General features: G+C 32.7%; 5 protein-coding genes across 6 annotated transcripts; 2 read left to right on the top strand and 3 right to left on the bottom strand.

Moving 5' to 3' along the window:
- Positions 1–13,116: 13,116 nt before the first annotated feature.
- LOC124341214 lies at positions 13,117–14,472 on the bottom strand. The gene is made up of 2 exons (XM_046794221.1): positions 14,318–14,472; positions 13,117–14,233 (listed from the first exon to the last, which is right to left on the bottom strand). Exons 1-2 carry the CDS (start codon positions 14,327–14,329, stop codon positions 13,274–13,276), a joined length of 972 nt encoding a protein of 323 aa, XP_046650177.1. The 5' UTR covers positions 14,330–14,472; the 3' UTR covers positions 13,117–13,273.
- A 1,223-nt stretch (positions 14,473–15,695) lies between these two features.
- Positions 15,696–17,753, bottom strand: LOC124341010 (translation initiation factor IF-2-like). Its single transcript, XM_046793889.1, has 2 exons — positions 17,643–17,753; positions 15,696–17,566 (listed from the first exon to the last, which is right to left on the bottom strand). Exons 1-2 carry the CDS (start codon positions 17,652–17,654, stop codon positions 15,917–15,919), a joined length of 1,662 nt encoding a protein of 553 aa, XP_046649845.1. The 5' UTR covers positions 17,655–17,753; the 3' UTR covers positions 15,696–15,916.
- Positions 17,754–19,606: 1,853 nt separating this feature from the next.
- LOC124341438 (histone H4) lies at positions 19,607–20,088 on the top strand. The gene has a single exon (XM_046794540.1). It carries the CDS (start codon positions 19,679–19,681, stop codon positions 19,988–19,990), a length of 312 nt encoding a protein of 103 aa, XP_046650496.1. The 5' UTR covers positions 19,607–19,678; the 3' UTR covers positions 19,991–20,088.
- A 121-nt stretch (positions 20,089–20,209) lies between these two features.
- On the top strand, positions 20,210–21,302 carry LOC124341243 (deleted in malignant brain tumors 1 protein-like). 2 transcript variants are annotated; one of them, XM_046794260.1, is made up of 4 exons: positions 20,210–20,415; positions 20,488–20,660; positions 20,728–21,000; positions 21,130–21,302. In XM_046794260.1, the coding sequence occupies exons 1-4, from the start codon at positions 20,229–20,231 to the stop codon at positions 21,283–21,285; spliced, it is 789 nt and encodes a 262-aa protein (XP_046650216.1). In that variant the 5' UTR covers positions 20,210–20,228; the 3' UTR covers positions 21,286–21,302. The 2 variants fall into 2 exon arrangements, with proteins under 2 accessions (XP_046650216.1, XP_046650215.1); XM_046794259.1 differs by having other exon boundaries at positions 20,728–21,066.
- Positions 21,303–21,404: 102 nt separating this feature from the next.
- On the bottom strand, positions 21,405–22,318 carry LOC124341374 (39S ribosomal protein L12, mitochondrial-like). The gene is made up of 4 exons (XM_046794461.1): positions 22,106–22,318; positions 21,832–22,048; positions 21,632–21,763; positions 21,405–21,566 (listed from the first exon to the last, which is right to left on the bottom strand). The coding sequence occupies exons 1-4, from the start codon at positions 22,144–22,146 to the stop codon at positions 21,450–21,452; spliced, it is 507 nt and encodes a 168-aa protein (XP_046650417.1). The 5' UTR covers positions 22,147–22,318; the 3' UTR covers positions 21,405–21,449.
- Positions 22,319–23,009: the final 691 nt, after the last annotated feature.

Here is a 23,009-nt window from a genome sequence, read left to right as displayed (position 1 = left end):
TGTAAATCGATGTCTATTACACCAAATAAAGTCAATTGAATCAATAAATTTATAAATCAATTCATGAAGAAATAGTTTTAGAAAAATGGTTCATAGAAAATTTCCCAGGAAGTTTGAAGTTGCTATAATGATTATTTCTCTTGTTAAAACCAATTTTTTTATTATAGAATGTGTGAATCGATGTCTATTACACCAAATAAAGTCAATTGAATCAATAAATTCATAAATCAATTCACGAAGAAATAGTTTTAGAAAAATTGTTCATATAAAATTTCCCAGGAAGTTTGAAGTTGCTATAATGATTTTTGTCTCTTGTTAAAACCAATTATTTTATTACAGAATGTGTAAATCGATGTCTATTACAAAAAAATAAAGTCAATTGAATCAATAAATTTATAAATCAATTCATGAAGAAATAGTTTTAGAAAAATGGTTCATAGAAAATTTCCCAGGAAGTTTGAAGTTGCTATAATGATTATTTCTCTTGTTAAAACCAATTTTTTTATTATAGAATGTGTAAATCGATGTCTAATACACCATTTGAAGTCAATTGAATCAATGAATTCATAAATCAATTCACGAAGAAATAGGTTTAGAAAATTTTTCATATAAAATTTCCCAGGAAGTTTGAAGTTGCTATAATGATTTTTGTCTCTTGTTAAAACCAATTATTTTATTACAGAATGTGTAAATCGATGTCTATTACACCAAATAAAGTCAATTGAATCAATAAATTTATAAATCAATTCATGAAGAAATAGTTTTAGAAAAATGGTTCATAGAAAATTTCCCAGGAAGTTTGAAGTTGCTATAATGATTATTTCTCTTGTTAAAACCAATTTTTTAATTATAGAATTTGTAAATCGATGTCTAATACACCATTTTAAGTCAATTGAATCAATAAATTCATAAATCAATTCACGAAGAAATAGTTTTAGAAAAATTGTTCATATAAAATTTCCCAGGAAGTTTGAAGTTGCTATAATGATTTTTGTCTCTTGTTAAAACCAATTATTTTATTACAGAATGTGTAAATCGATGTCTATTACACCAAATAAAGTCAATTGAATCAATAAATTTATAAATCAATTCATGAAGAAATAGTTTTAGAAAAATGGTTCATAGAAAATTTCCCAGGAAGTTTGAAGTTGCTATAATGATTATTTATCTTGTTAAAACCAATTTTTTTATTATAGAATGTGTAAATCGATGTCTAATACACCATTTCAAGTCAATTGAATCAATAAATTCATAAATCAATTCACGAAGAAATAGTTTTAGAAAAATGGTTCATAGAAAATTTCCCAGGAAGTTTGAAGTTGCTATAATGATTATTTCTCTTGTTAAAACCAATTTTTTTATTATAGAATGTGTAAATCGATGTCTAATACACCATTTCAAGTCAATTGAATCAATGAATTCATAAATCAATTCACGAAGAAATAGGTTTAGAAAATTTTTCATATAAAATTTCCCAGGAAGTTTGAAGTTGCTATAATGATTTTTGTCTCTTGTTAAAACCAATTATTTTATTACAGAATGTGTAAATCGATGTCTATTACACCAAATAAAGTCAATTGAATCAATAAATTTATAAATCAATTCATGAAGAAATAGTTTAGAAAAATGGTTCATAGAAAATTTCCCAGGAAGTTTGAAGTTACTATAATGATTATTTCTCTTGTTAAAACCAATTTTTTTATTATAGAATGTGTAAATCGATGTCTAATACACCATTTCAAGTCAATTGAATCAATGAATTCATAAATCAATTCACAAAGAAATAGGTTTAGAAAATTTTTCATATAAAATTTCCCAGGAAGTTTGAAGTTGCTATAATGATTTTTGTCTCTTGTTAAAACCAATTATTTTATTACAGAATGTGTAAATCGATGTCTGTTACACCAAATAAAGTCAATTGAATCAATAAATTTATAAATCAATTCATGAAGAAATAGTTTTAGAAAAATGGTTCATAGAAAATTTCCCAGGAAGTTTGAAGTTGCTATAATGATTATTTCTCTTGTTAAAACCAATTTTTTAATTATAGAATTTGTAAATCGATGTCTAATACACCATTTTAAGTCAATTGAATCAATAAATTCATAAATCAATTCACGAAGAAATAGTTTTAGAAAAATTAATCATATAAAATTTCCCAGGAAGTTTGAAGTTGCTATAATGATTTTTGTCTCTTGTTAAAACCAATTATTTTATTACAGAATGTGTAAATCGATGTCTATTACACCAAATAAAGTCAATTGAATCAATAAATTTATAAATCAATTCATGAAGAAATAGTTTAGAAAAATGGTTCATAGAAAATTTCCCAGGAAGTTTGAAGTTACTATAATGATTATTTCTCTTGTTAAAACCAATTTTTTTATTATAGAATGTGTAAATCGATGTCTAATACACCATTTCAAGTCAATTGAATCAATGAATTCATAAATCAATTCACAAAGAAATAGGTTTAGAAAATTTTTCATATAAAATTTCCCAGGAAGTTTGAAGTTGCTATAATGATTTTTGTCTCTTGTTAAAACCAATTATTTTATTACAGAATGTGTAAATCGATGTCTGTTACACCAAATAAAGTCAATTGAATCAATAAATTTATAAATCAATTCATGAAGAAATAGTTTTAGAAAAATGGTTCATAGAAAATTTCCCAGGAAGTTTGAAGTTGCTATAATGATTATTTCTCTTGTTAAAACCAATTTTTTAATTATAGAATTTGTAAATCGATGTCTAATACACCATTTTAAGTCAATTGAATCAATAAATTCATAAATCAATTCACGAAGAAATAGTTTTAGAAAAATTAATCATATAAAATTTCCCAGGAAGTTTGAAGTTGCTATAATGATTTTTGTCTCTTGTTAAAACCAATTATTTTATTACAGAATGTGTAAATCGATGTCTATTACACCAAATAAAGTCAATTGAATCAATAAATTCATAAATCAATTCACGAAGAAATAGTTTTAGAAAAATTGTTCATATAAAATTTCCCAGGAAGTTTGAAGTTGCTATAATGATTTTTGTCTCTTGTTAAAACCAATTATTTTATTACAGAATGTGTAAATCGATGTCTATTACACCAAATAAAGTCAATTGAATCAATAAATTTATAAATCAATTCATGAAGAAATAGTTTTAGAAAAATGGTTCATAGAAAATTTCCCAGGAAGTTTGAAGTTGCTATAATGATTATTTCTCTTGTTAAAACCAATTTTTTAATTATAGAATTTGTAAATCGATGTCTAATACACCATTTTAAGTCAATTGAATCAATAAATTCATAAATCAATTCACGAAGAAATATTTTTAGAAAAATTGTTCATATAAAATTCCCAGGAAGTTTGAAGTTGCTATAATGATTTTTGTCTCTTGTTAAAACCAATTATTTTATTACAGAATGTGTAAATCGATGTCTATTACACCAAATAAAGTCAATTGAATCAATAAATTTATAAATCAATTCATGAAGAAAAAGTTTTAGAAAAATGGTTCATAGAAAATTTCCCAGGAAGTTTGAAGTTGCTATAATGATTATTTCTCTTGTTAAAACCAATTTTTTTATTATAGAATGTGTAAATCGATGTCTAATACACCATTTCAAGTCAATTGAATCAATGAATTCATCAATTCACGAAGAAATAGGTTTAGAAAATTTTTCATATAAAATTTCCCAGGAAGTTTGAAGTTGCTATAATGATTTTTGTCTCTTGTTAAAACCAATTATTTTATTACAGAATGTGTAAATCGATGTCTAATACACCATTTCAAGTCAATTGAATCAATGAATTCATAAATCAATTCACGAAGAAATAGGTTTAGAAAATTTTTCATATAAAATTTCCCAGGAAGTTTGAAGTTGCTATAATGATTTTTGTCTCTTGTTAAAACCAATTATTTTATTACAGAATGTGTAAATCGATGTCTATTACACCAAATAAAGTCAATTGAATCAATAAATTTATAAATCAATTCATGAAGAAATAGTTTAGAAAAATGGTTCATAGAAAATTTCCCAGGAAGTTTGAAGTTACTATAATGATTATTTCTCTTGTTAAAACCAATTTTTTTATTATAGAATGTGTAAATCGATGTCTAATACACCATTTCAAGTCAATTGAATCAATGAATTCATAAATCAATTCACAAAGAAATAGGTTTAGAAAATTTTTCATATAAAATTTCCCAGGAAGTTTGAAGTTGCTATAATGATTTTTGTCTCTTGTTAAAACCAATTATTTTATTACAGAATGTGTTAATCGATGTCTATTACACCAAATAAAGTCAATTGAATCAATAAATTTATAAATCAATTCATGAAGAAATAGTTTTAGAAAAATGGTTCATAGAAAATTTCCCAGGAAGTTTGAAGTTGCTATAATAATTATTTCTCTTGTTAAAACCAATTTTTTAATTATAGAATTTGTAAATCGATGTCTAATACACCATTTTAAGTCAATTGAATCAATAAATTCATAAATCAATTCACGAAGAAATAGTTTTAGAAAAATTAATCATATAAAATTTCCCAGGAAGTTTGAAGTTGCTATAATGATTTTTGTCTCTTGTTAAAACCAATTATTTTATTACAGAATGTGTAAATCGATGTCTATTACACCAAATAAAGTCAATTGAATCAATAAATTCATAAATCAATTCACGAAGAAATAGTTTTAGAAAAATTGTTCATATAAAATTTCCCAGGAAGTTTGAAGTTGCTATAATGATTTTTGTCTCTTGTTAAAACCAATTATTTTATTACAGAATGTGTAAATCGATGTCTATTACACCAAATAAAGTCAATTGAATCAATAAATTTATAAATCAATTCATGAAGAAAAAGTTTTAGAAAAATGGTTCATAGAAAATTTCCCAGGAAGTTTGAAGTTGCTATAATGATTATTTCTCTTGTTAAAACCAATTTTTTTATTATAGAATGTGTAAATCGATGTCTAATACACCATTTCAAGTCAATTGAATCAATGAATTCATCAATTCACGAAGAAATAGGTTTAGAAAATTTTTCATATAAAATTTCCCAGGAAGTTTGAAGTTGCTATAATGATTTTTGTCTCTTGTTAAAACCAATTATTTTATTACAGAATGTGTAAATCGATGTCTAATACACCATTTCAAGTCAATTGAATCAATGAATTCATAAATCAATTCACGAAGAAATAGGTTTAGAAAATTTTTCATATAAAATTTCCCAGGAAGTTTGAAGTTGCTATAATGATTTTTGTCTCTTGTTAAAACCAATTATTTTATTACAGAATGTGTAAATCGATGTCTATTACACCAAATAAAGTCAATTGAATCAATAAATTTATAAATCAATTCATGAAGAAATAGTTTAGAAAAATGGTTCATAGAAAATTTCCCAGGAAGTTTGAAGTTACTATAATGATTATTTCTCTTGTTAAAACCAATTTTTTTATTATAGAATGTGTAAATCGATGTCTAATACACCATTTCAAGTCAATTGAATCAATGAATTCATAAATCAATTCACAAAGAAATAGGTTTAGAAAATTTTTCATATAAAATTTCCCAGGAAGTTTGAAGTTGCTATAATGATTTTTGTCTCTTGTTAAAACCAATTATTTTATTACAGAATGTGTTAATCGATGTCTATTACACCAAATAAAGTCAATTGAATCAATAAATTTATAAATCAATTCATGAAGAAATAGTTTTAGAAAAATGGTTCATAGAAAATTTCCCAGGAAGTTTGAAGTTGCTATAATAATTATTTCTCTTGTTAAAACCAATTTTTTAATTATAGAATTTGTAAATCGATGTCTAATACACCATTTTAAGTCAATTGAATCAATAAATTCATAAATCAATTCACGAAGAAATAGTTTTAGAAAAATTAATCATATAAAATTTCCCAGGAAGTTTGAAGTTGCTATAATGATTTTTGTCTCTTGTTAAAACCAATTATTTTATTACAGAATGTGTAAATCGATGTCTATTACACCAAATAAAGTCAATTGAATCAATAAATTCATAAATCAATTCACGAAGAAATAGTTTTAGAAAAATTGTTCATATAAAATTTCCCAGGAAGTTTGAAGTTGCTATAATGATTTTTGTCTCTTGTTAAAACCAATTATTTTATTACAGAATGTGTAAATCGATGTCTATTACACCAAATAAAGTCAATTGAATCAATAAATTTATAAATCAATTCATGAAGAAATAGTTTTAGAAAAATGGTTCATAGAAAATTTCCCAGGAAGTTTGAAGTTGCTATAATGATTATTTCTCTTGTTAAAACCAATTTTTTAATTATAGAATTTGTAAATCGATGTCTAATACACCATTTTAAGTCAATTGAATCAATAAATTCATAAATCAATTCACGAAGAAATATTTTTAGAAAAATTGTTCATATAAAATTCCCAGGAAGTTTGAAGTTGCTATAATGATTTTTGTCTCTTGTTAAAACCAATTATTTTATTACAGAATGTGTAAATCGATGTCTATTACACCAAATAAAGTCAATTGAATCAATAAATTTATAAATCAATTCATGAAGAAAAAGTTTTAGAAAAATGGTTCATAGAAAATTTCCCAGGAAGTTTGAAGTTGCTATAATGATTATTTCTCTTGTTAAAACCAATTTTTTTATTATAGAATGTGTAAATCGATGTCTAATACACCATTTCAAGTCAATTGAATCAATGAATTCATCAATTCACGAAGAAATAGGTTTAGAAAATTTTTCATATAAAATTTCCCAGGAAGTTTGAAGTTGCTATAATGATTTTTGTCTCTTGTTAAAACCAATTATTTTATTACAGAATGTGTAAATCGATGTCTATTACACCAAATAAACTCAATTGAATCAATAAATTTATAAATCAATTCATGAAGAAATAGTTTTAGAAAAATGGTTCATAGAAAATTTCCCAGGAAGTTTGAAGTTACTATAATGATTATTTCTCTTGGTAAAACCAATTTTTTTATTATAGAATGTGTAAATCGATGTCTAATACACCATTTCAAGTCAATTGAATCAATGAATTCATAAATCAATTCACGAAGAAATAGGTTTAGAAAATTTTTCATATAAAATTTCCCAGGAAGTTTGAAGTTGCTATAATGATTTTTGTCTCTTGTTAAAACCAATTATTTTATTACAGAATGTGTAAATCGATGTCTATTACACCAAATAAAGTCAATTGAATCAATAAATTTATAAATCAATTCATGAAGAAATAGTTTTAGAAAAATGGTTCATAGAAAATTTCCCAGGAAGTTTGAAGTTGCTATAATGATTATTTCTCTTGTTAAAACCAATTTTTTAATTATAGAATTTGTAAATCGATGTCTAATACACCATTTTAAGTCAATTGAATCAATAAATTCATAAATCAATTCACGAAGAAATAGTTTTAGAAAAATTGTTCATATAAAATTTCCCAGGAAGTTTGAAGTTGCTATAATGATTTTTGTCTCTTGTTAAAACCAATTATTTTATTACAGAATGTGTAAATCGATGTCTATTACACCAAATAAAGTCAATTGAATCAATAAATTTATAAATCAATTCATGAAGAAATAGTTTTAGAAAAATGGTTCATAGAAAATTTCCCAGGAAGTTTGAAGTTGCTATAATGATTATTTATCTTGTTAAAACCAATTTTTTTATTATAGAATGTGTAAATCGATGTCTAATACACCATTTCAAGTCAATTGAATCAATAAATTCATAAATCAATTCACGAAGAAATAGTTTTAGAAAAATTGTTCATATAAAATTTCCCAGGAAGTTTGAAGTTGCTATAATGATTTTTGTCTCTTGTTAAAACCAATTATTTTATTACAGAATGTGTAAATCGATGTCTATTACACCAAATAAAGTCAATTGAACCAATAAATTTATAAATCAATTCATGAAGAAATAGTTTTAGAAAAATGGTTCATAAAAAATTTCCCAGGAAGTTTGAAGTTGCTATAATGATTATTTCTCTTGTTAAAACCAATTTTTTTATTATAGAATGTGTAAATCGATGTCTAATACACCATTTCAAGTCATTTGAATCAATAAATTCATAAATCAATTCACGAAGAAATAGTTTTAGAAAAATTGTTCATATAAAATTTCCCAGGAAGTTTGAAGTTGCTATAATGATTATTTTTCTTGTTAAAACCAATTTTTTTATTACAGAAGGTGTAAATCAATGTCTTATACACCAAATCAAGTCAATTGAATCAATAAATTCATAAATCAATTCATGAAGAAATAGTTTTAGAAAAATGGTTCATAGAAAATTTCCTAGGATGTTTGAAGTTGCTATAATGATTATTTCTCTTGTTAAAACCAATTTTTTTATTACAGAATGTGTAAATCGATGTCTTATACACCAAATCAAGTCAATTGAATCAATAAATTCATAAATCAAATTATGAAAAAATACTTTTAGAAAAATTGTACCTAGAAAATTTCCCAGGAACTTTGAAGTTGCTATAATGATTATTTCTCTTGTTAAAAACAATTTTTTGTTACAGAATGTGTAAATCGATGTCTATTAGACCAAATCAAGTCAATTGAATCAATAATTTCATAAATCAATTCATGAAAAAATAGTTTTAGAAAAATGGTTCATAGAAAATTTCCCAGGAACTTTGAAGTTGCTATAATGATTATTTTTCTTGTTAAAACCAATTTTTTTATTACAGAATGTTTAAATCGATGTCTAATACACCAAATCAAGTCACTTGAATGAATAAATTTATAAATCAATTCATGAAGAAAAAGTTTTAGAAAAATGGTTCATAGAAAATTTCCCAGGAAGTTTGAAGTTGCTATAATGATTATTTCTCTTGTTAAAACCAATTTTTTTATTATAGAATGTGTAAATCGATGTTTAATACACCATTTCAAGTCAATTGAATCAATGAATTCATAAATCAATTCACGAAGAAATAGGTTTAGAAAATTTTTCATATAAAATTTCCCAGGATGTTTGAAGTTGCTATAATGATTATTTATCTTGTTAAAACCAATTTTTTTATTATAGAATGTGTAAATCGATGTCTAATACACCATTTCAAGTCAATTGAATCAATAAATTCATAAATCAATTCACGAAGAAATAGTTTTAGAAAAATTGTTCATATAAAATTTCCCAGGAAGTTTGAAGTTGCTATAATGATTTTTGTCTCTTGTTAAAACCAATTATTTTATTACAGAATGTGTAAATCGATGTCTATTACACCAAATAAAGTCAATTGAACCAATAAATTTATAAATCAATTCATGAAGAAATAGTTTTAGAAAAATGGTTCATAGAAAATTTCCCAGGAAGTTTGAAGTTGCTATAATGATTATTTCTCTTGTTAAAACCAATTTTTTTATTATAGAATGTGTAAATCGATGTCTAATACACCATTTCAAGTCATTTGAATCAATAAATTCATAAATCAATTCACGAAGAAATAGTTTTAGAAAAATTGTTCATATAAAATTTCCCAGGAAGTTTGAAGTTGCTATAATGATAATTTTTCTTGTTAAAACCAATTTTTTCATTACAGAAGGTGTAAATCAATGTCTTATACACCAAATCAAGTCAATTGAATCAATAAATTCATAAATCAAATTATGAAAAAATAGTTTTAGAAAAATTGTACATAGAATTTTTCCCAGGAACTTTGAAGTTGCTATAATGATTATTTTTCTTGTTAAAACCAATTTTTTTATTACAGAATGTGTAAATCAATGTCTAATACACCAAATCAAGTCACTTGAATGAGAATTCATAAATCAATTCATGAAGAAATAGTTTTAGAAAAATGGTTCATAAAAAATTTCCCAGGAAGTTTGAAGTTGCTATAATGATGATTTCTCTTGGTAAAAACAATGTTTGTGTTACAGAATGTGTAAATCGATGTGTAATACACCAAATCAAGTCAATTGAATCAATAAATTCATAAATCAAATTATGAAAAAATAGTTTTAGAAAAATTGTACATAGAAAATTTCCCAGGAACTTTGAAGTTGCTATAATGATTATTTCTCTTGTTAAAAACAATTTTTTGTTACAGAATGTGTAAATCGATGTCTATTAGACCAAATCAAGTCAATTGAATTTCATAAATCAATTCATGAAAAAATAGTTTTAGAAAAATGGTTCATAGAAAATTTCCCAGGAACTTTGAAGTTGCTATAATGATTATTTTTCTTGTTAAAACCAATTTTTTTATTACAGAATGTTTAAATCGATGTCTAATACACCAAATCAAGTCACTTGAATGAATAAATTCATAAATCAACTCATGAAGAAATAGTTTTAGAAAAATGGTTCATAGAAAATTTCCTAGGATGTTTGAAGTTGCTATAATGATTATTTCTCTTGTTAAAACCAATTTTTTTATTACAGAATGTGTAAATCGATGTCTTATACACCAAATCAAGTCAATTGAATCAATAAATTCATAAATCAAATTATGAAAAAATAGTTTTAGAAAAATTGTTCATAGAAAATTTCCCAGGAACTTTGAAGTTGCTATAATGATAATTTTTCTTGTTAAAAACAATTTTTGTGTTACAGAATGTGTAAATCGATGTGTAATACACCAAATCAAGTCAATTGAATCAATAAATTCATAAATAAAATTGTGAAAAAAAAGTTTTAGAAAAATGGTTCATAGAAAATTTCCCAGGAAGTTTGAAGTTGCTATAATGATTATTTCTCTTGTTAAAACCAATTTTTGTATTACAGAATGTGTAAAGCGATGTCTAATACACCATTTCAAGTCAATTGAATCAATCAATTCATAAATCAATTCATGAAGAAATAGTTTTAGAAAAATGGTTCATAGAAAATTTCTCAGGAAGTTTGAAGTTGCTATAATGATGATTTCTCTTGTTAAAACCAAATTTTTTTATTACAGAATGTGTAAATCGATGTCTTATACACCATTTCAAGTCAATTGAATCAATAAATTCATAAATCAATTCATGAAGAAATAGTTTTGAAAAAAATTGTTCATAGAAAATTTCCCAGGATGTTTGAAGTTGCTATAATGATTTTTTCTCTTGTTAAAACCAATTTTTATAATGATAAAATTACAAATTATTACAAATCATTACAAAACCAATTTCAAACCAATAATACAAATGATGAAGGAATAGTTTTAGAAAAAAGGGATGATGAAAAGTCTTCCAGGAACTGTGAAACACTACTTCAATGAGTTTGAAGATGCTATTTCAATTGTTTCACGAATACAAAACATTTTTTTCTTACAGGATATGTTAATCGATGTCTAATACACCATTTAAAGTCCATTAAATCAATGAATTCATTATACAAATGATGAAGGAATAGTTTTAGAAAAAAAAGGTTTTTTGAAACTCTTCCAGGAACTGTGAAACACTACTTCAATGAGTTTGAAGTTTCCATATTGATTGTTTAACTTTTACTAAAGATTTTCTTACAGGATGTGTTTATCGATGTCTAATACACCATTTCAAGTCCCTTGAATGTTTGAAATGTGTTGATTGAAACTCTTCTTACAGGATGTGTTTATCGATGTCTAATACACCATTTCAAGTCCCTTGAATGTTTGAAATGTGTTGATTGAAACTCTTCCAAAAATTGTAAAAAAAACTTCAATGAATTTGAAGTTGCTATATTGATTGATTAAATAATTTAAAACGTTTCAAACATAAAGGATGTGTTAATCGATGTTCAATACACCATTTCAAGTCCATTGAATCAATGAATTCATAATAAAAATCATGAAGAAAATTTTTCGTAAAAAAGTTTTCATAGGAGCTCTTCCAGGAACAGTGAAAAACAACTTCGATTAATTTTAAGTTGCTATAGTGATTGATTCAATAATAATTAAAAATTTCAAACTTACTGGATGTGTTAATCGATGTCCAATACACCATTTCAAGTCCCTTGAATCTATGAATTCATAATACAAATCATTAACGAATAGTTTTTAGAAAAATGGGTTCATAGAAACGCTTCCAGGAACAGTGAAACACAACTTCTTTGAGTTTGATGTTGCTATTTTGATGGATTCAAAAATAAAAGACGTCTCAAACTTGCAGGATGTGTTAACCGATGTCCAATACACCATTTCAATTCCATTGAATCAATTAATTCATCTTACAAATAAAGAAGGAATGTATTCCGGTTCATAGAAATTCTTACCCTAATTTATATTGTGCTCTATACCGAGTGTTCCCAAACTTAGGGCTCGATTGAAAACCTACCTGTAGAAGAAAGGTCTCAAGTTAAACTTAATTTCTTCTAAAACTATGTTTCCTCTTTCGTTTTGGCTTTTCTCACCCTCCTTTATTAACAACCCCCCGATTCACCCTTCTTTTGTTTTCTGTCTCGCTTTGATGAGTCATCCTTTCATCCTGTCTGGACTCATCAGTCTTATTCTTGGTGGCTATTAAGAAGGTTCCATTAAGTGTCCGCTCAGTCCCATCTTAATAAAATCACACAACGTAGGACTCAATCACGGTGTACGTATTTTTTTATTTGCGTGTGCCCCTCAATTTCTCCCACCCACAAGTTAATCGCACATTTCCCACCCTTTTTTCCGACACTACCCTTCCCTCGATCGGAAAAATAAAAAAAAGATAAGCTTAATCTTAATGCTACCCATAATGGCTACGGCCAAAAAAAATTCGTCGCGCTCCGAATAAAATTGGATTTTTTGGAACGCCGAGAAAAATCGCATTTCTCCAAAAAATATTCTCACGCCCGTGCCCAAACTTTAGTTTTGTACTACTATTAGTAGTGAAAATCAAAACGCTACTAGTTCGAATACCCCCAAAAAGAATGAGAGTGTGGCAATAATTTAATTGTTCCATCTGCAGCACGATGTATGACACCGCTAACCAATAAATATTTTCTTAAAATAATATGTGTTGTGTTGGAAAAAACATATGATTTATTCAACCCATATCATGTGATTATATTATCGTATTAAATTCGATTCGACAGATGCTTAAATTTATTTAGCATAATTAAAATTTTCATTAAGAAAAGAATGGAATTTTATATATATGAACTAATTAAAAATTTCCGAACATTGAGTACAAATCGAATTGATTCGTCATAAAGTGCGAAAAATTTTATTCCATTCCGAACCAATTTCACAAAAAAAGGCATTTTTAACAAATCAAATTTTCAGAACAATCGTACAGACGAGATGTTGTGCATGTACTATGAATTTGTTGATGTTGTCCAGCAAATCAAATCGCGTCTATAACCATTTAATAGAATCCGTTGACCTGGGGATAGGCATTCGGGTAAGTGTAACCGTAAGGTGCGTAATAAGGGTAGGCCACGGGAGTGACAACATCGAAGCTCTTTTCCTTGAGGTCAAACTTGGTGGTATCAGCTGGGGTCTTGGCGGAAGGATCAGCCTCAGCAGTGACGGTCTTCAAGGTAGTCTTGGCAACCAAGGGAGTGGGAAAAGTGGCGCCATAGACAGCTGAGGGGTAGGGAAAATCGGTAACCTGTCGCTTCTTGCGGGAAACCTCAACTGGGGCGGCAACGGGAGCAGCGAAAGGATAAGTGTAACCATAAGGGGCGTAGGGGTAGGCCACAGGAGTGACAACATCGAAGCTCTTTTCTTTGAGGTCGAATTTGGTGGTATCAGCTGGAGTCTTAGCGGAAGGATCAGCCTCGGCAGTGACGGTCTTCAGGGTGGTCTTGGCGAACAACGGAGCAGGGGCAACCCAAGGAGCGACGTGCTTAATAGCGGGAAGAGCACCGGGGTAGAACGCCGGGGTGAAGGGAGTGTAGGGCAGAGCAGCGGGGTAGACAGGAACCTGTCGCTTGGTGCGTTTAGCGGAGGCCTCCTTTTGAAGAGCGAAAAGCTTAGCCTTTGCCTCAGCGACTTCGGGAGTTTCCTGAACGGGTTCGGGAGACTTGAGCTGGACGACGGGGGCAACGGGAGATTCGGGCAAGTCGTTGGACGCAACGCGGAATCCCCTGCTGTCAGCGGTGTAGGAGACCATGACTTCCTTTCCTACTGGGTTGATATAGGCGTATGAGCCGACTTGGTTGCCGAAAGCATCGCGGTAGTGGGCAGCAGCCTGTCCGGGGTGGGAAAAACCGTAAGAAGCCTGTCCGAGAACATCTTGAGCGTGGTATTGGCTAGTGAAACCAGGACCATAAAAGCCAGGGTAGTACTGGGCGGAGGCGCAAGCCAAGAAGAAGCTAAGAATCTATAGTACATTATAACAACAAGTGGATACATGCAATTACTGTTATGTGATTAAATTCTATTCTGTGGATTTGTATCAACTTACCAAGACTTTCATTTTGAATGCTTGTATGAGACAGAAACTGCAAACCAAGTGATGAGTTTGAAACTCAACCCCCTTTTTATACTACAAGACACCACCTTACTTTGTTTAACAAATCTGGACTATAGGTGTGGTTCCTGGTTTCTTCGTGAAGACGAATTCGGTTTTGTGTGTGCGTGTGTGCGTGTGTATGTGATTGTGTTTTGTTTTGTTTTTCACGGTCAAAATAGCGTTCTTGAGGGAATCGTATAATAACCTTGAAAAACTGGTTGACATGTTGCAATTGTATTGTATGCTTCTTCATTTTAAGTTTATTCTGAGCATTTCTCAAACCACACCCATGGTTAACAAGTTACTTTCTAAAGCAGGTGATTGTTACTCTTTAAAATAAAGTAACACTAGAACACTTTTTACGGAATCTTATAATAAATTATGGTTGATTGTATTTATATCCGATTATATATAAATCAAATAAGCAACATTTTTTACGCCCAATAAACCTTATTTATTTCGCATGCTTCTCAATAAAATGTTCTCATGTAAAAAAAAGTACTGTTTACTTGGTCCCATAATTTCTTTATTCCGGTTTATAGCTGGCATTGAAATTTTGAATTAGAACATAAGGAAATGTAGCTTTTTAACCTAAATTTAAATATAATTTCGCAAAGTAGGTTACATATTTTATTTTGCTGACTCGATTGCCAAGTTTACAAAAATGAAGCTTCCAATTTCCTCACTGATATACTACGGACATAGGCCTACAGTAGCTACGGATGTTCGAACAACTGATGTTTTCTATAATAACATTATTATATCTGCACATTGTCAAAAGTGAAAGGTTATGTCCAAGATTTTCTTTTTTATTAAAACAGTCCTCTTCATAACACATACCGGTACATAGTCGGCAGGGCGTCAAACTAGCTACAATGCTATATACATGTCCGAATTTGCCTCCAGGGGTTGTATGCAGTTTTGTTACGTACCTATACCTGTTATCAAGAATAATAACGACTTTTTTATATTAAATTGCTCAAGAAATCGCGATAACCTTGACTATAAACTGGTTGACAGGCTGACGTCAAACACCTTTGTCCATTGCCCTTTCTTTCAAATTAACAACCGGCACAAAAAACTGGCATGCTGGCAAAGCAAGAAACCCGTTTTTTAACAGCTCGCGTCATTTCACTCAATCTTGGTTGTTATTGCGAGTTCATTGATCTTATAATATAACTGGAAAAATAATAACAGAAATCGTGTTCATTCTCTCGTTATTCTACCATCTCGTTCGGTTCCAAACATAATTGTATCCTTGCCGATCCTTTCATGAACTACTATACATTGCTTTAGCCGTGTAAAATAATGTACTCTAATATCGACGCGATTTATGGAGTGGTTCAGAATTGTATATGGTGTTCATTCTTGATGTTAAGATAATACTTCAACAAAACAGATTACCATCATTCTATGTGCTGCGAAAAAAATATCGAAAAATGTACACTAATGCTAGAATTGCAACAGGTCAGCATAAAGTCGGATGTTTAAGTTGATAATCAAATGAAGTTTTTGAGCTTGCTATTAATTCAGATCAAGTGCGTGTTTAACTTAACCCCATAATCCGTTAACAAACGGATAGGGATAAGGATAGAATGCTGGGTAAGCGGGAGCGGTGTAAACGGCCTTATCCGGCTGGCCATCTTTGTTTAAATCGACGCTGTTGTAGGCGAAATCTCTGAAGAACTGGCTGGTGGGAACAATGGAAACCTGACGCTTCTTGCGGGAACTCTCGACAGCGACGGGGGCGGCAGCCGGAGCAGCAGCAACGGCAGCGAAGGGGTAGGTGTAAGCGAAAGGAGCAGCGTAGGGGTAAGCCAAAGGAGTAACAACATCGAAGCTCTTTTCCTTCAGGTCGAATTTAGTTGTGGCAGCTGGCGTCTTGGCCGATGGATCAGCTTCTGCGGTGATGGCCTTAATGGTCGTCTTGGCAACCAAAGGAACGGGAGCAACCAGTGGAGCAGGAGCGACGTATTTGAGTGTTGGGAAAGCAGCAGGGACGTAGTGGAAGGCAGGAACAACGGGAACAACAGCCTTGTCAGGTTGACCATCCTGGTTCAGATCGACGCTGCTGTACTTGAGGTCATCGATGAACTGTTGGTCAGGTGCGGGGACAGCGATAATCTGGCGCTTCTTGCGGGAGCTTTCAACGGCTGCGGGGGCAGCAGCTGGAGCAGCAACAGGAGCAAAGTGGAAGTTGTAAGCGTAGGGGAGGTGGTAAGAGAGGGGGGTGACAACATCAAAGCTCTTTTCCTTCAAGTCAAATTTGGTGGTGGCAGCTGGGGTTTTGGCGGAAGGATCGGCCTCAGCGGTGACGGTCTTCAAGGTAGTCTTGGCAACCAGAGGAACGGGAGCGGCATGATAGACAGTCGGGGCGTAGGGCAAAGCGTGAGGGTATACAGCATATGGTGCGTAGTAAGGAATCTGGCGCTTCTTGCGAGCGCTTTCAACGACCGTGGGGTTTCCTTCCTCGTCAACTGCATCGGCGGCGGCAGCAGCTTCTTTGTACAATTTGCTAAATTCTTCCTTGGCTACAACAACTTCGGGAGTGTCTTGAACGGGTTCAGGAGCCTTCCACTCAACTTCAGCGGCCGTGACATCGGTTACTTTAGCTTCGACGACAACTGGGGCTTCGACTGCTTTCACTTCATCAGCCAGGGCTGGGGCGTCAACAACGGCTGGGGCATCGACGACTGGAACTTCGACTGCTTTCACTTCTTCAGTGTCCGAGGCAACAACTTCAACGACTTCTGGGGCGGCTGCAGCGGCTGCGGCAGCGGTCTCAGCCTCTTTGAACAGTTTTGCGAACTCGGCCTTTGCGGCGACGACTTCAGGGGTGTCCTGTACGGGTTCCGGAGCCTTACCGTCGAAAACGGGTGCCTTGCCTTCGAAAACGGGAGCTTTGCCTTCGAAAACCGGCCCGACGGGCAGTTCGTTGGACAGAACGCGGAAACCACGAGAATCAGCGACGTAGCTGACGCGAACTTCCTTACCTTCCGGGTTGATGTAGGCATATGAGCCAACTTGATTACCAAAAGCATCGCGGTAGTTGGTAGCAGCCTGTCCGGGGTAAGCGTAACCATAAGAAGCTTGACCTAAAGCATCCTGAGCGTGAAATTGCGTCGCCGTTGGAATGGGGTACCCGTAATAGCCAACTGGCACATACTGGGCAGTGGCGCAAGCCAAAAACAGGGCAAAGATCTGCGCGAAAGTAATTGATTTAAAGATTTAAATCGTAACTTTTGTGGGAAAAAAAAATAATAATTTGTTAGCTTACCAAGACTTTCATGTTTGCTACTTGTATTAGAACAGGCGCCGCAAAACTAGTGTCGAGTAGAAGCGCTAGCTCTGCCTTATATACTTGCGATCTCCCGACGCACCTCCTATAGTTTGGCTAGTTGCAACATTGGCGGTCTTGTTTCGGCTTCGAATTTCTCGGGCAAGAAGATTTCACGGCCAAGCTTGATCTGGCCAAAAGAATGGGAAATAACCTTGACAATAAGGCTTATCACCCGCGATGCGCGCAGAAAGACAACAACCTATTCGCATCCTGTCCAGCTCCGCCTTTGCTACTCCCTTGCTCTAGGCGTGAAACCGACAACACAGACGTCCGTAAATGGACTCACCTGCCCGCATCCGCTGGGCTAGTATGATGTATTTGGATTTATTGCTATTCCAACATACATTATATCTCCTTGATGAAGAATAGCGGAAGGAGACACAGTAAATTTTCAATATAATATTTCAGCCCTTATACGCTGAATCCACTGACAAGATAAATATGGACCTGCCATGGATTGGTAGAGATTGAATCTGAAGTACGCCAAAAGCAAGTGATGGACAAGAAAATAAGAGTGAAGGTCGTTTGATTGACTTTCAAAATCTTGCTGGCGCTGTGGAATCTTCCTTCCAGCTTTTCTTCTTCACGAAATTTCGTCAAGAAGGCAATGAACGACTCCACCCATAAATAAGCTTCGCTATTGGATCGCTCATGCCAGAAACGAAATGCAGATGAGAACGGTTGAAATTTCAAGGTTTCGGGTTGATCAAAATCAAACGTCGACTGTTCTAGAACAGTTTCTCCATTATACCAGAATCAGAATCTCACAACTCCTCTCCATGTTAAGGTGAATCGAAACGTGATAAAGTGAGCTTCCTTTTATGATCATATTAAAGAGCCCCGCGAATAAATTAGCCTGTCTGCATTTTTTGAAGGATTCACCAAGTTTAATACATCTGCATTTTGGCTTGAATTCGTCTACATTTGTTCCTTTACTCCTTTACTATTACTTTTACATTCTTTTACTTTTACATTTAAAAGCTTTCGAAGATGGAATATAACAGGTTTTTAATCGAAACCAGAAGGTTTTTGGAGATGTTTAGATTTTTTTTTTACACTTCAGCAACATCGAGATTGAATGCACACGTGAAAACTGTTAGCGAAGCGTAGTGCCCACCCCTAACAAAAATCCGGATTCACGCGGTCGACCTTGAAATCAGTCAGGTTGGCTCACGCCAACTAGTCGTCTTCCTTATGGCTCTAAACGAAAGAAGAACTTTTAGCCAACAGGTAAACCAAAAGGGCTAGTAAATTGGTGGTTGGAAGAAGACCACACCCTTGAGCAGCCCTTGAGCTTACTTGGCGTCGTTTCACCCTCGAATGCTTCCGGCATTTTGATTACTTGTGCCAACAATTTATGAGTCCCCAACAGAACAATGCGCAAGATCGCCATCCAACTAAAGGCTAAAAGATAGTCCTTGACTAGAAATTATTACTATGTAACATCCAAGAACGTACGCCATTAAAGTCTTGCATGCAGTTATCGCGAGACCTTCCCAAAAATAAACTACCCATGAGGTCCACACCTTCCTTGAACCAGATAAGGACACTTAATTTGAATCCGGCTTTGGAAATAAAATCGTCGAGATTTGGAGGAATCTTGTTGAAACTTTTTTTTTCTCGCAGTAATCTAAATTGTATTTGGATTACCATTATACAATAAATGTGAAGTATGATACTACATGGGGCGTTTAACTGATTTAAAATTTCAATAAAAAAAAAGGAGGAAGAGTATGATATAAGAGGCGAAAGGTAGAGGTATCTTTTGCCTTTGTCCGCAATCAAACTTGTTGCTTACCTCACCTCAATGTTGGCGTGCGCCTTAGGTGGTTTTTAAGGTGTTCGAAAGGCCTAGAAAGTGAAACCTGCCGCTAGGTTTCCCGTATATAAAGGGCCAATCTATCGTCTCATTTCAACATTCATCTTTTACTTTTCGTTCTGTTCACAGGTCTATTTAGAAACTCAAATACAACATGACCGGTCGCGGTAAAGGAGGCAAAGGACTCGGCAAAGGAGGCGCTAAAAGACATCGTAAAGTTCTCCGAGACAACATCCAGGGTATTACTAAACCAGCCATCCGTCGCCTAGCTCGTCGTGGCGGAGTCAAGCGTATCTCTGGTCTCATTTACGAAGAGACTCGCGGAGTATTGAAGGTTTTCCTTGAGAACGTGATTCGGGATGCTGTTACATACACTGAGCACGCCAAGAGAAAAACAGTAACAGCAATGGACGTGGTCTACGCCCTCAAGCGGCAGGGCCGAACTCTCTACGGTTTTGGCGGTTAATCATGCCTTCCCGCTGGATGGCAGATATTACTTCACTTCGTCATCACCATCGTTCTCATTTTTAACTCTGACAAACGGTTCTTATCAGAGCCACAAAATGTTTTAATGAAAAGATTGCTTTACCGCTAGTATTGCCGTATTATTACTGTATGGTTTTCTTTATCTGCACGTCTGCGGATCAATTTTATCGCCTTGTCAAGCGCGTTATCGTTACGTAAATAATTCTTCTATTATCTTTATGGACAGTATGAAAATATTTAGGGGCATTCCGATGTTTCACGGCGAGTGTTCAAGAATGCCCGCAATTGAGTTTGCAATTCAAATACTTGTAGTTTTGCTACTGGGTGCTGGTGCGGTAATAGGTGAGACGACTGAAAAAAATGAAACCTTGATAGCCAGTTTAAATGTCACAGAAACAACAAGCTGTAAGAATCTAAATTATTTTTAGCTGCATTCAAATGTATCTTTAAAATATTACATTTCTGTTTTAAAAATAGTTTGCGGAGGTTTTGTTACCCATTCATTTGGAAATATCACGTCTCCAAACTATCCCTCAAACTACGATGACATGCTAAACTGTAAATGGCATTTCCAAGTACCCTCATCTAACCGCATCCTTTTCCAATTCTACAAACTATTTAGGACTGAACAAGGCTACGATCGCGTTTCTGTAAGGAGACATTCAAAAATAATTAATGTGTCCATTTTAGTCTTCAGCAAACATTGGATTGGTTCAGATTTATGATGGAATCTCTAATTCAGCCCGGTTGATTGTCGAACTAACTGGAAATGATAGCCTAAGTCAAATTTTTACAACTACTTCGAATACGGCAACCGTTCGTTTCACCACGGATAGCAGCTTAAATTTCGCTGGTTTTGCTCTTTACTACTCCGTGGATCCCATTCCAGCATGTGGAGGAGTCCTTTACACTGACGGAACAATCGAAACACCTGACTTTCCAGCTCATTATCCATCATCGGCAAAGTGCCGCTGGATCATCACAGCTGACGTAAACAAGAAAATTGTTATTAATTTTGAATCTTTTCAAACTGAACCTGGAAGAGATTTCTTAACAGTAACTATTAAATAACAATTTTAAAAGCGTTAGATACATATAAGATTTATTTTTTTTTTCCAGATCATGGACCCCATAACGGATTTACCTTTACTTATTCACTCTGGATATAGCATACCAGATACATTGTTATCGCCTTCAAACCAACTTGTTTTAATATTTCAATCAGATCATGTTATAAATCAATCTGGGTTTGAACTGAATTACAAGATAATATAGAAAACTATGACATGAGTTTTACAGTTTGTACATAATCAATTCATTTTCCTTTTTACCTGTTCCCCTTTCACCTCACTTTTTAACTACTAAACTATTTCAGTGAAAATCTCAACCCATACTGTCTTTTGTTATTTTATTGGTTTTTACTACAAAACATACTCAAATTAAACAATTTCACAAATACCTCCAGCAGCAGCTATCACAGATGAAAGTTTCTCTGCTTCGTCTTTGGGAATATCTGCTCGTACAACTGCAGGGAGAGTTTCTACAAATTTCTTGGCCTAGAGAAAAAAAAAACAGAATATTAACATTTGAAAACACATAAATTTCACAAATTGAATATTACTTGAACAAGGTTCATTCCCTCAACAATGTTTTTAATTTCTTTGATTAAAGCAATTTTCTTGGTTTCATCAAATTTCGTGAGTTTGACTGTAAAAATGGTCTGAACTTTAGCCTTAGGAGCTTCTTCTTCCTCCTAGAATTAAATAACAGGAAATTAAATCATAGATGAAGGAAAATGTGTAAAACTTTCAAGATAATCACTTCTTTTGGTTGAACTGGGCCTGCAGCAAGACCTGCACCATATGCCATTACTGGAGCATCAGGAATCTTAAGAGTTGTTTTTAAAACTTGGTTTAATTCTGCAACTTCGATGAGGGTAAGCTGGGAAATGTCGTTGACGATCCTCTGTATTTTCTCGGCCGACGCCGCTTGAGTTATCGTACGAAAACGAATGCTGCTGGAAATGACAACCTTTTGCCTATTAGGATTCAAAAAATTGTTGAACGTACTTTAATATATTTAATTGCATAAATACCTAACAACAGACCGCAACAAAAAAATTTTTGTGGAGATCATTTTCGATTTTTTAGTTGTTTTTTGTCAGTTGTCACGTTTTACGGCTGGGGAATAGCAGACGAACTAGAATTATATGGAAGCAAGAAGGGAAAATTGAGGAGGTGCGACTGTGCGAGGGCGATTCGTTCGTTCACCGCGCCATCTATCGCCTGAATGTCGCAAAACATGTGGATGGTTGTGCGCTCCAGCACTTGGCTGACTACAGTCTGCAGTTGCTGCTTCTAGCATGGTGTATTAGCATGGACTACTTAAGCTAGAGGACGGGACACTCGTCCTATCCCGCCGTGTTATAGCTTGTCGGGTGGATTTTTAATCATATTTTTTTAAGAAGGGTCAATCGATAGAGATTTAAAAAGCTATTCTAAGTCTCCAAAGCACCTTTCTTGTGAAGCTATTAAATTAAAAGATATTTGCGGTTAAATTTTGAGGGGACGGGAGAGGTGTTCGTTGGTTGTCTCCACCTAGCGCTAAGAATTCTAAACTATGATTTTTAGAAACAAACAGAATCCAGAGAATCACCAGAGAATCACAGATAGCAGACGCACCTAATCAAACCAAACCAAAACAAAACCAGATAATCATAGAGTGGTAAACCAACAATCACCGCTAGGCGGCGACAACTAACGAACACCTACGTCAATTTCTAATTAAAATATCACCGAAATTAAATATTTGCCGCATAGGGATAATTTAATAGACTATAGCTCATTTCTAAAGCTCTATTGATAACTGTAACAAAAAAAAAATGGTAGCCGACATAGGAATTGACGAAGTGTCCCGTCCTCTAGCTTTAGCACAGACTAAGAGGGTAAAGACTACGATCGGGGATAGGGCTAAGAGGAATGCTTGAAGCGATGCTCGTC

Source organism: Daphnia pulicaria, chromosome 5 (assembly GCF_021234035.1).
Source record: "Daphnia pulicaria isolate SC F1-1A chromosome 5, SC_F0-13Bv2, whole genome shotgun sequence".
NCBI lineage: Eukaryota > Metazoa > Arthropoda > Branchiopoda > Diplostraca > Daphniidae > Daphnia > Daphnia pulicaria.
Note: the sequence above shows the minus strand (reverse complement) of the source record. Positions and strands in the feature narration are given on the sequence as shown.